Below are 12,063 nucleotides of genomic sequence, written 5' to 3'. Positions count from 1 at the left end.
CACAGTGATGTGGACATCAGGGCATATATGGGCATAAAAGGGATTTGGTTCCCCTGGCATCAAAGGGATCTCCATATATGGGCATAAGAGGGAAAGTCTGTCTGTCTGGGTAATGCTTGTCTTTGTTGATGATTGACTCTCAGGCTCTGACATCACGCTCTGACATCACTGTGATGTCATGGGAACCAAATCCCTTTTATGCCCATATATGGAGATATGGAGATCCTGTGATGCCAGGGGAACCAAATCCCCTTTATTGCCATATGGAGATCCCTGTGATGCCAGGGGAACTAAATCCCTTTGGCCAGATGGCCAAGACATGGCGCAACCTTGTCGCGTGTTGCCCTGAGGCGTCTTACTGGTGATATGATGGTGTAATACTGTCACTGTATGTCTTATAATTTTTTATCATATTGAGTCTTCAGTGTACTGCCCAACAAAGCCAAAGTGCTTTCTTTGACACATTGACTTATTTATTTGTCAAAGGTCAAATCAGCCTTCGTGATTTGGGGGGATAAACAAGAATCTCTAAGCCTATCATCAAGAGCTCCAAGGAATGATGTTTCTTTGGAAGAGAGTAAATATACCGTTATACCGATAATTAAACACAGACATAACCAGCACAACATTTATAAACAATAATTATAATTTGGTGCATATGTGACAACACTTAGCTACACAATAGTGACAAGTAAAACCCACTTCCTGTTCAGCAAAACTTTGCTAGTTTTCCACTTTCACTTCTGTCATAGAAGGAGCTCATAGAATTTGAAGACCTTGTTTGTCCTGCAATTAGCAAGCTGATGGCTACAGTGACCTCAATGATCTTAAAGGGAGTGGAACGGAGTTTCTTCCCCTTTTCTTAGGAAATGTGATTATGCAACTGCACCTTAAATGACCCTTTTTATCTTTATTGTTGCTGCAAAAATAAACTGATTGTACCATGTTTTTCAGTTGAAAATCAGTTTGTCACCAACAACATGAATTTGAAAAATGTAAGTGGCTGTTGGACTAGATCCCACTTTGAGTAAACAGCATATCAACAAAATATAAATACTCTTAGGATACAGCCAAACACACTGCACACCATAATCTTCATTGATTATTGTCTAAAAGTAAACTTAATGCACAACTGCTAAATTGAAAAGCAGTGTAATTGTCGCTCATCACTGACAAGCATCCTTATTGATGACAATAAACATTTTGCTGTTGTGCCCTTATATTTCATGTTGAATGTCCCCAAAACATATTTGGCATCCACTTATCAACAATGCCCAATAACTGCTGATATACTCTAAATCGATTGTAAGAAATACTTCTGAGAGTAGCAAATACTGTACATAATATGGTAAGCTAAGTCCTCAAACAACACAATGCATTTAGAAGACACTATCTATGCAATGTGTTCTGTACAATTTCTGTGCCATTTATAAATTCAGTTAACACAATATCTGCTTATGTTTCTTTGAATTTGAGTTCTTATTGGAATCGTCAATTAATGCAAATTATATGAATATTCAATAAGACACGTCTATTTACAAAGAAACATTTATTCAGACATATTTACACCTTTTCAATATCCAGTTATTTACATGAATTAGTAACACAAAGTACAGTACTTTTTTTTTATAATAACAAGTATGGCATAATCACAGGTATGGCACATTTATAATGAATGTGATCCATAAATACAGACAATTGAATCAAGGTTTTAGTGAAAAAAGGATAGCTGACACCTGATCTGACCTGGCTGTGGTACGTTTTAAAGGGGAAGACCACCCATTTTCAATGTTGCAATATGTCATTAATATACCTTAGAGGAGTTGTGTGGAAATAGAAAAAAAGTTCCCCCCCTTCTGTGTTGCCTAGAACTGGAGGATTGATTTTTTGGGTTTGTATTGTAAAGTACAATGTGTGATGTCATCAAGTTGTACTTTACAATACACACCCCAAAACCAATCCTCCAGTTCTAGGCAGCACAGAAGGGGGGGGGGGGGGGGGGACTTTTTTTTCTATTTCCACACAACTCCTCTAAGGTATATTAATGACACAGTTCAATATTGAAAATGGGTGGTCTTCCCTTTTAAGAACCAATGGTAAGACTATTTAGTGACATTTTTCATTTCACCATACTGACAGAAAAGGAAAAGGATTGTCTGTCCTTGCAATGCTGCAGCTAGCAGGTTACACTGCAAAAGAAACATTTTTGGTGCCGTGCCACATGGTCTCTTTCCATACAAACACCAAAACCAAACTACTGTACGACAGAGCTGAGAAATAGACTTTTTTTTATCTAAGTTGTGAGATAAATGTCTTAATTTAAAGGTATTCTTGTTGAATAGAAAATACAATGAAATTCTTCTCAAACTGGAAGTGATAAAAACCAACCATGACATCAGAAATAAAAATAAAGTACATCTCAATTAGCATTTAAAAGAAAACGCTGGTGAGAGAGTCTTTCTGCTCTGTATTAAACCCTAATGTATGTTGGAAATGTACTCTATGTTGAGGTATATATACACCGCCTAAAGGGGGCATACAATCATCAGCCTTGGACATAAGCGTAATAGCTACATTGCACTTCCATTACTCCTGTGAAAACTTCAGTTCAAATCTTAATGTAGGCAGATTTCATCAAGCAAACGTACATAGACTTTCAAAACACATCAAAGAAATATGAATGAACATAATGACGATAAAATGAAATAATGTGCAAGAAGCGGCACGCCACATGCAAAAAAGCACATTGTTGTTTTTTTTAGCTGCTTTAGGGTGGGATAAAAATCTATCGAAAAGAAAATGGAACAAAAAAACTAAAACTACTACTACTACCTCTTGCCAACGGATCCCATCTTTAAGCGTTCAGGAAAGGGCCACCTCTAGTGGCCATTACCTCAGATACTTCACCTTGTGCCAAGCAATGTTCCTAGCTCAAATTATCTTTGCTATATGAACTTGCTAGACAAGTTATAAGGCTGTGACTGCATATCCTTCTGTGAGAGAGAATGTGGAGGTTCAAACCTTTCTTTTTCTTAAATCTGTAGTCTGACTTATAGACTAGAGACTTTTAAAGCTCTGTAGTTGGACAAAGCATTGTTCTATACACAGTTACATTTCAATTATCCCTCTTAATTCAGAAAACCTTGAGATATGTCAATGCCTATGCCTATGTCAATAGCACCAGATAAAACCTAGCCGTGTCTATTGTTCCCCTTTTTACATGTTACATGTACATCGGTTGACACGAAACACTGCTAAAATACAACAAATTAAGAATCAGAGCCTCCCCTAAATTTCCCAATACTCTTTTGTGTTCAAATACAGTCAAAATGGATAGAGGTCTAATACCATTTTTTTGCAGGTATGTTCCATTAAACAGTCCACAAAGTGCTAACCAGCCAATTCACTCTATACTACCGTAGATGCTATCTTACAAATATTATAAATACTTACAGTAACATTAATGAAATACAGTTAAGAGAGCCAATGTCCTATCAACAGACAATAGGCATGCAGTGCATTTCCAGAACCACTTCACCTTGGTACAAGAGCCTTACATGCAGTGTTAAAAACTGCAATTGTGGGGAAGAAAAAAGCAATGGCCTATTTTTGACAAGAACATCCTCAGAGACAGATGTAGTATTGCCGTATAACTGTAATTACTAACATCCTTTATTGGCCAACCTACCGTATTTCTTAAGACCAGATGCTTACGTGTGATGATTTTGTTGTGCAGCATTAATATGGTTCTATGGGAACTTCCATGACTTCTCTGAATTTGTACACACTGTTCAAAATTAGACCACAAATAACTCTCAGAAATGTACTTGTACAGGACATCTCATCTAAGACATTGAATTTATCCCACTTCCATGGCTGCATCCAAACCGAAGAGACCTGTAAAATACGGGAGTTTGTGCATAAACATTCCACGGTAGAAACCATTGCATATGCTGCAACACTGGTAATGATAATTGTTAGACATAACACAGCTTACATACCACATCCTTCTTGCTTGTTGAGATGATGCTAGAAGACTTAAGTAAACAAACTGTAAGAGACATGGGAAGATTTAAAAAAATAGATGTATTATCAAAAAGATAGTAGATGAACACAATGAAATCAACAGTTATACTTAATTACTACTACTATATACCTTTGTATAATATATTAATTATTGACACCTACCAGCTCTCTCTCACTGCTTCAATGTCACTCACTAGATTCTGTGCTAAACAGATTCCAAAAATCTGAAACCAAAAAAAGAGAAGGAAAGCAAACCCAGATGTTATTATAGAAAAGACATACAGTACTAACAGAAGAATACCCGTTAATATAAAGGTTGAGAGAGACATTAGATGCCGGGAAAAGGTGTCACGATCTTGCTAACCTGTAATAATGCGATCCCAATAAAGATGCCTGCCACCACTGTCAGGTTGTCTTGTAGCCACTTCTCAAACTGAGGGACACACCCTTTGATGTAGATGAACATCCTCTGCTCAGAATCCTAACAACACACATCATCACACTGTGATTTTCAAACAGTTTTTTATTATCAAAGACCCCCAGTTCAGAGTTGCAGCCTCTTGTAGGTGCTCTTTTAGAGCAATATTGTATTAACATACTCTATAATGGTTAAAATAATGTTTATTCATTTAAACAGTATCAGATTGCAGCTTTAAATAGTCTTCCTGGCCCTCTCTGATGTTACCCAGATGCTGTAATACAGTTAGAACATCGTTTTAAGTCAATAAAATAAACTGAATCAGGCCCCACTTGAAAATCTTGAAAGTGTGTAGCAGCCATCTGACCACTTTTCAGCTGCTGAGAAGTGGTCAGATGGTTAGGCGGTACGCGTTTCCGATTATTTTAATGATCAATCAATCGATTGAACTAACGCGTAGTATACTTTAAGTTCCTATTTATCGGTGTCACAATGAAAACTAATTTATCAAGGTTTTAAAGAAAGAAAAAAAAAATACCATGGTGTTTTTCATACATTTTTAGTATTATGTTATTTGATCATTCATCATCAGTTTTTGGGTTATTTGGAGGCCCACTTGCATTATGCTGGCGGCCCACCAGTGGGCTCTGGCCCACGGGCTGCACTATGGAGTAATGCCAAACCAAATGTTGGGGGAGGGGTTTCTATTCCAAAGCATTGCTTCTGCATGAGTAATCCAAGGCCATGGAACTGAACTGAGAAGCAGCAGTGTACTCTGAAAACTGGGGAGTGGGAACGGGCTGAATGAGCAATATCGTGGCTAGGGTGGGGTACCTGCTGATGACCTCATGTAGCCAAACAAGCTAGCTTGAGACTAAGAAATAAAGATTTTCTAATTTACACTTTTATTACTACTCATAAGTTACATAGCTTTATCTGTTACAGGCATGCAACAGTTACTCAAGCTTATTAAGAGCTGATTTGAATAAACTAGAGTTTCAAAAATAGCAGATCTACAAGGTCACAAGACCCCTGCGTGTTGTGAGCTTGTAGATCAGCTATTTTCACTATTCACACAACACCATTGTACGACAAAGAATAAAATAGGGTTCAAGTCGTTAACCAGACAAAATGATTTAATCGAGTAAAAAATTAAAACCGGGCGATTGTTTGGCACAGTGGTAAAGTGCCTGCCCACCACCGGTGAGGTTGTGGATTCAAATCCTCTGCGGTACATCCGAGCATTTGTCAGAGCATCTACACATCACGAACAACATTGGCACTTGTTTGGGGGAGGGAAGCCGGGTGGGGAGGATGATAACTGTCACTATACGTATTCCCGCAGGCTGGGGAGGACCTGTCAGCAGGAAGGAGTATAATAAAGGCTCTACGTCCTCCTGGTGGGGGCTCCTCACTGGTAGGTGAGTCAATAGGATACAATAGCAGTGCCAGTGACACAGTAATGTGTGTGGGGAGGAATCAATTTACATAATGACTATATCGGGGAGAAAAGTGGGTAAAAACTTTCCAGGTTGACGAGTTATCAAAAACTTTGTCAAGGGGCTCAACCTCCTTGACAATGTTTACAGCTCCATTATGCAGTACACAAAATATAAACTATGCAACTCACGGTTTTTGCTCGAACGTCGTATCCACACTGAGTATTGATGACATCCTCCTGTGAACAGAAGAGGGAGTTGAACAACATATTTGGTCAGACTGGACTGAAGTCATATATCATAAAGGCAAATAGCAATTATGATTTAGCTTGTTTTACAGTGATCCAACTGTGTAATTAAGTTTTGCACAAGCTATTCATTGCTTGCTTTCAAACTGTTCCCTCACACAAGTCTTGCATTGTATTCAACAAAACATTGGGGCCATATACCACTCTTTAACATCATTTGCATTTGTGTTCAGCTAGCAGAGTCAGAGAGGAATAACCACAGAGTTGTGGAGGTCCTCCTGTTGGAATGCAGCCGTGAGTGCTGAGATATGTTGTTTCTGGAGGACACAGATAAGCAAGCTATCGCACACAAAATACTTCCCCTTTCAACTTCCTCCACTGTAAGTGTTATTTTTTCCCCTACAAAGTACAGCGCCATTTTAACATTTGTTTTTGGCTTAACTCTGCAATCCGTAAATTCTATGTACTACCCTGGATTTGAACCCGGGTCTCCAAGGTTGGAGACCATACTGCAACTGCTCTTCCAAGACAGAATCGCTGCAGGGGATATATTGCACTTAGGGGCTAAGGTTCAAAGGGTCTACATTTCTCAGTGGAAGAGTAAGGAGAGAACCTCCAACCATGGCAGATGTGCTTGTTATATTAAAGGAGTAGTACACCCTATCGATTACTTACATTATGGAGACTTGAGTTCAATAATCAACAGAAAAAAAATCCTTTTGGGGATGAACTACTCCTTTAACATCCTTTTCCATACAGATTGGTTAAAATAATAAATAGATTCCGGATCGCAGCTTTAACTCACTAATCATCTGTCTGTTCTTTGATAATATGTTTTATACGGAGTTACACACCGCTGGATCTTTGGTGCAGCAAGAAAAGGGCACTCCACATTTCTCTCGACTTGGATTGGTGTCAGTGCAGTTGAAGTAGATGTTCAAATTCCAATCATCAGCTCCGAAGGCTCCACAACACTCCCACTAGAAAGTTGAAAAGACACAGTAAGACCTGGCATGAGATATGTCTTTATTGAGTCCTACTGGGACTGGGCCTCAACAACCTTGATCCACTGTACATTATGTCAAAATGACTAACGTCAATTCACAACTGTGTGAAGAAAAACACTGCTCTCACATATTCCTGGGTGAAATCTATTAGGTTCTGCAGGTCAATGTCATCTCGGTAGGCACGGATGTTGTTGTTAATGAAGAAGTTCAGCTGGTCCTTGATCCAGTCCTTGAAGACGAAGGCCAAAACTCCGGCAGTCAGCTCCAGGAAGAAGATGATCCCCAGGAACACCGAGAACTAAAACACAGCAAAGTTTGTTATTCTCTCCATTATAACATTACATGCTGCTGTATAATAGAAGAGAACCTTCAGATCTCAAAAACAATTATTGGATCTCTGCACGCAGTAAGATGGAGTATAAAAATCGAACCTCTGTTCGAAGTGGAGCTGTGTGTGTGTGTGTGTGTGTGTGTGTGTGTGTGTGTGTGTGTGTGTGTGTGTGTTGCAGTTGATGCTCAGGGCAGGCTAGACTCAACAGCACCTCTCTGGTCACCCAGGGTTACTACATACAGGCTACATACAGACCCACAGACCCACCCACATACCCACATACCTACACACACGGCCACGTATAGGGTAGCTTGTGTTCCACACAGCTCCAAAAAGAGCAGTATATGAGCAGTATATGATTGAGCTATAGGGCTGTGCTCCGATGGGGTGCAGTGAATACCTGCGATTAATTGTGCCAATTTGCTCGTATTTTTCATAAGACAATAAATCAGTCCTCTTTCTCTGTGCTTTATCGTGCAATGAGACTGTCAATTTACCATGTGTGCATCGATTAGATCAATGCACAGCACCCAAAGTCTAATTAGTCAGGTGTTTAAATCGCATGTATCAAAACACCATCCCGCTTCCAGCAGTGGAAGCTTGTGATTGGCTGAACCGGAGGTTCGCCTGGACCGTGTGGAGGTGCCGAAAGTCGGGGGGACGAAGATTTACTATTCTGTCCATAACGGCACATAACTCGGTAACGACGCAGAGTCGGCTCATGCGACCGTCGCAACGCTCGACACGGCGACTCGCTCACTACCGCTCGCTCGGCAGTGTCTCGCGTGGCTCATAGTCACCTGAGACTGCGTGTCTCCGTCATCTCACCGAAAACAAGCGCTCCTCCCTTGGTCCATTGTTGGAACTGGGATGGTGTTTTGATTCACGCGTTTAAATCAGCCACCAGACACTCACAACTCTTGTCAACATGGACTTTTGTTGAAGGTTTGAAATAATCGTGACATTTATTTTTAAACTTACAAACTTCAGCAGGAAGGAGTTTTCTCGCAGTGCTCCGATGCAGCCAGCGAATCCCAGGATGAACATGACCCCCCCAACCACAAGGAAGAGCCACACGGGGTCAAATCCCCCCAGGTCTGTGATGGAGGAGATGTTGGACAGCACGCCCTGGTGATGAAAAACAGTGTTTTGACTGATTAATTGGTGGTAAAGACGGGAATTACAATGCTTTGTGCAGTTACTTGAACCCTATAGCATCTCTATTCTGTGGCAAAGAGATTTGATGCAGGGGGAAACATTGGTGGACCTAAAGCCCTGGGGGACCCGGTCAACTAGTTAAAGTGGTTTTCAACCCTTTTCACATCAAGGTCCATTATTTATTCAGCATTTAAACCACGGAACACCATTTGTAGAGATTAAGCCTCTCAGACCCAAAACATAGATAGAATATTTTGTCATTGTTGGATAAGATTTTGTCCACAATTCCATGCTGTATTGATGTGGTGCCATAACAGATAACATTTTTCTACATTCTCTAATTAAGAGTGTGAGAGTGTAAAATGGTTTTGAATATTTCACTGCATGCACAATGTATCTTGAATATAAGGAAGCTTAAAATTCTTTTATATTACAAGAGAAAATGCACCGTCCTTTACACTATATATTCTTTTTTTCTTTTTGAGAAGGATGAATCTGTGAAATGCATCAGATGTATCCAGAAGCTATTGTGTAGAAGGGCTTCCCACAGGAAAGCATGACATTCCTTTCTGTTTTAGTAAGGCCAGTAAAAACATTTTTCACCCATCTCATGTGGACGGATGGGCGTAAACCACTAGTCTTAAGTTTAATGACCCTCTTCAGAAACTCCCACAGGAGTAGTATGTTGACCGGATATATTCGGACCTTCTGTGTTGCAGTTACAATGTGCCCACATTTATTCAGTGTTTGAAGACATCGCGAATGAAAGGTTTTATGAATGTCGTACTTGAAATCCCACCGTGTCAGCTTACACATAGCGGTGGTATAGTATGAAACTATGAATGAACCCACCTTTTCGCTCCATGCCCACAACCCAATGCCAAGGAAAGCCACTCCAAGTAACTGAGAACGGAAGAGAAAGAGAGAGTGAGTGACAGAAAGACCAGAAGATTATTCCACACTGATTGTGGTAGCACAGTAGTTCTCAAACTTCTGCCAAGGACCCCCATCTGAAACGATTTAGTGCCAAGGACCCCATACAAGATTTGTGTTTTTCAAAAGATATCAAGATTTATTTTTTAAATAGCTGATTATAATGGAACCTGGGGGTCCCCCTGCATTAGACCACAGACCACCATAACTCTGAGAGTGTACAAATAGAATGGAACCAAATTAATTAAGTTCCATTTGTAAACCCTCAGAGTTACAGACACATAAAAGGGTCTACTATTTGTCTCCTAACTATCCATTATCCCCTGGAACACCCTCAACGACCCCTGGGGGTCCCCGGACCCCACTTTGAGAAGCGTTGTGGTAGCATTATCTTCTCCATTATAAAGTAGGTATATATAACACAACAACTATGCAAAAATGATTATGCAAACTATGCTTCATTTACTGAGGTCTGACAAGAAGACCTTAGGTTTGCCAGGACAAACATTGCAGGAATGTGTTCCGGGGCTCCGTAATGAAGCAATAGTTCCTGGCAATATTATTGGCAAAACAATGCAATAAATTGCATTTCAGGTCTGAAATATTACCAGGGGACCAGTACACGCACGCACGCACTTACGCACACACACACACACGCACACACACACACACGCACACACACACACACACACACTCACACTCATATAGAAGCTATTATGTATACAATCAGTTATGTTGGATATTATTTTGTTAAGAGTGCTACCAAGCCACCTCTGTCATCCCAGGAGTCAACATCATCTTGGGGGAGCCCCCTTTGCTTTAGCAGTGTGTATCATACTATCATTCCAGCAAAAGACATATAAATAAACCTCTTTGCTCCCATACCATTGAGTTTAATCTACTGGAGCAGGTGGAGCAGGTGACCTATTGTATTTCACAGTGGATGATGTTTCCATGCCAACACACCAATAGGCCTATGCCTCAACTGGTCATTGTATAATGTTGTAATAAATGTATTATCACTTATAAGATTACAATACAGAGTATATGAATTTCGTTTTTAACATCTATTGGAAGGAAAATGGCATTTAATTGTGTCCATTTAGACACACATATATATATATATATATATATATATATATAAAATAACACCACAGGAGTAACCTTTTGCATTCTTGTTCTTCAATATGGGTGAGTTCATTCTCACCCATAAGAGAGAGCATGGTGCCTCTACCCTTGCAATCAAAGGGCTTTCAACTACAAGTCACATAAAGTAAAGTAGTAGGCTACCGCAAAGTGTGTGTGTGTGTGTGTGTGTGTGTGTGTGTGTGTGTGTGTGTGTGTGTGTGTGTGTGTGTGTGTGTGTGTGTGTGTGTGTGTGTGTGTGAGAGAAGCAGAACAGAAACAAAAGCTAGCTTGGGAGTGACACAGGAAGCAAGTGCACAGGAGTATTAAAGCCTGCCAAAGACTGTTTAAGTGATGTAATCACATCATCATCATCATCATGTCTCATGAAAACAAGTATGGGAAAAAACCTAGCATATTGGAAAATATGAGACAAGAATGTCTACATGCATAGGACACTGTATAAACACAGCCATAACCCCGTTGGTTTTCTATCATGTAAGCTAAAAAATGAAACAAAAAATAATTATAAATGGCAAAGCCATAGTCCATTATCCGTTAATCGTTGACATTTTTTTAAATAGTTAATGTTTAGGACATGTCAGGCCCCAAACCGCAGACAACGGGGCTATGATGCGAGCTATACTCACCCAGAATATTATGTTGAATCCAAATATGAAATATTTGATGCAGCAGCTCACTTCGTGAGCCTTGAAATGCTTTCCTGACATCATTTCGTCCGTATTTACAAATGTCAACAGCAGTATAAAGAATTATACATCTGTTTGACAGATTGGTTCTGGAAATCCACCCTTTATGGTTCGACAAATCCGTCGTCAATTGTTCAGCGTTTTAATTACAACCCACATCTTGCGTCTCGATTGCCGAAGGTCTTATTGGTGCCCCCGCGGAATAGCATAGCAATACTGCTAGGAGAAGCCCTGTGGTGTGATGTGTGTCCAATGAAATCCTCTATTGTAAAACTAGGAGTAAATGTATAATAAATCCCATGAAAGCAACCAGATCAAAACCGCTCGTCTTCTATCTGGTCCATGATCTAGACATGGCTGTTGTTTCACTGACTTGTTTGAGGACGAATAAGAATGAGGGCCCCTAGTGGTCACAAGAGGAGCGACATCCTCTAGCCTGCCCTACTGTACCATTACTAGCATCAGAGGAAGAACCCTTTTATCAGTGGTGTTGTAAAGTAACTATAAGTAGATTTACTACCCATTAAGGACACTTTTGAGGTATTTGTACTTTACTTGAGTACTTCCAATTTCCAATACTTTTACTTCTACTCCACTACATCTTGGATCCAAATATTGTACTTTTACTTTTTTGAACACTTGAGTTACAATTAAACTATTAGCCTATC

The 12,063-nt window shown here is 39.9% G+C and overlaps 1 protein-coding gene across 1 annotated transcript; it reads right to left on the bottom strand.

Annotated features, from left to right (window-relative positions):
- Positions 1 to 1,557: 1,557 nt before the first annotated feature.
- On the bottom strand, positions 1,558 to 11,726 carry LOC308280886 (tetraspanin-5). Its single transcript, XM_080720973.1, has 10 exons — positions 11,336 to 11,726; positions 9,480 to 9,530; positions 8,451 to 8,597; positions 7,266 to 7,436; positions 6,986 to 7,111; positions 6,075 to 6,122; positions 4,391 to 4,507; positions 4,189 to 4,250; positions 4,002 to 4,051; positions 1,558 to 3,897 (listed from the first exon to the last, which is right to left on the bottom strand). The coding sequence occupies exons 1-9, from the start codon at positions 11,417 to 11,419 to the stop codon at positions 4,039 to 4,041; spliced, it is 819 nt and encodes a 272-aa protein (XP_080577099.1). The 5' UTR covers positions 11,420 to 11,726; the 3' UTR covers positions 1,558 to 3,897; positions 4,002 to 4,038.
- Between the last annotated feature and the right edge of the window lie 337 nt (positions 11,727 to 12,063).

Source organism: Nannobrachium achirus (genome assembly GCF_963921795.1).
Source record: "Nannobrachium achirus genome assembly, chromosome: 3".
Lineage (NCBI taxonomy): Eukaryota > Metazoa > Chordata > Actinopteri > Myctophiformes > Myctophidae > Nannobrachium > Nannobrachium achirus.
The sequence above is the reverse complement of the archived record's forward strand: the minus strand, read 5'-3'. Positions and strand labels throughout refer to the sequence as shown.

Coding starts and splice junctions, on each gene's coding strand:
- LOC308280886 (XM_080720973.1), bottom strand. CDS start 11,419: ATGATGTCAGGAAAGCATTTCAAGGCTCACGAAGTGAGCTGCTGCATC. Junction 9,531..11,335: donor GATTCAACATAATATTCTGG/GTGAGTATAGCT, acceptor TTCCGTTCTCAG/TTACTTGGAGTGGCTTTCCT. Junction 7,112..7,265: donor TAGATTTCACCCAGGAATAT/GTGAGAGCAGTG, acceptor TCAACTTTCTAG/TGGGAGTGTTGTGGAGCCTT.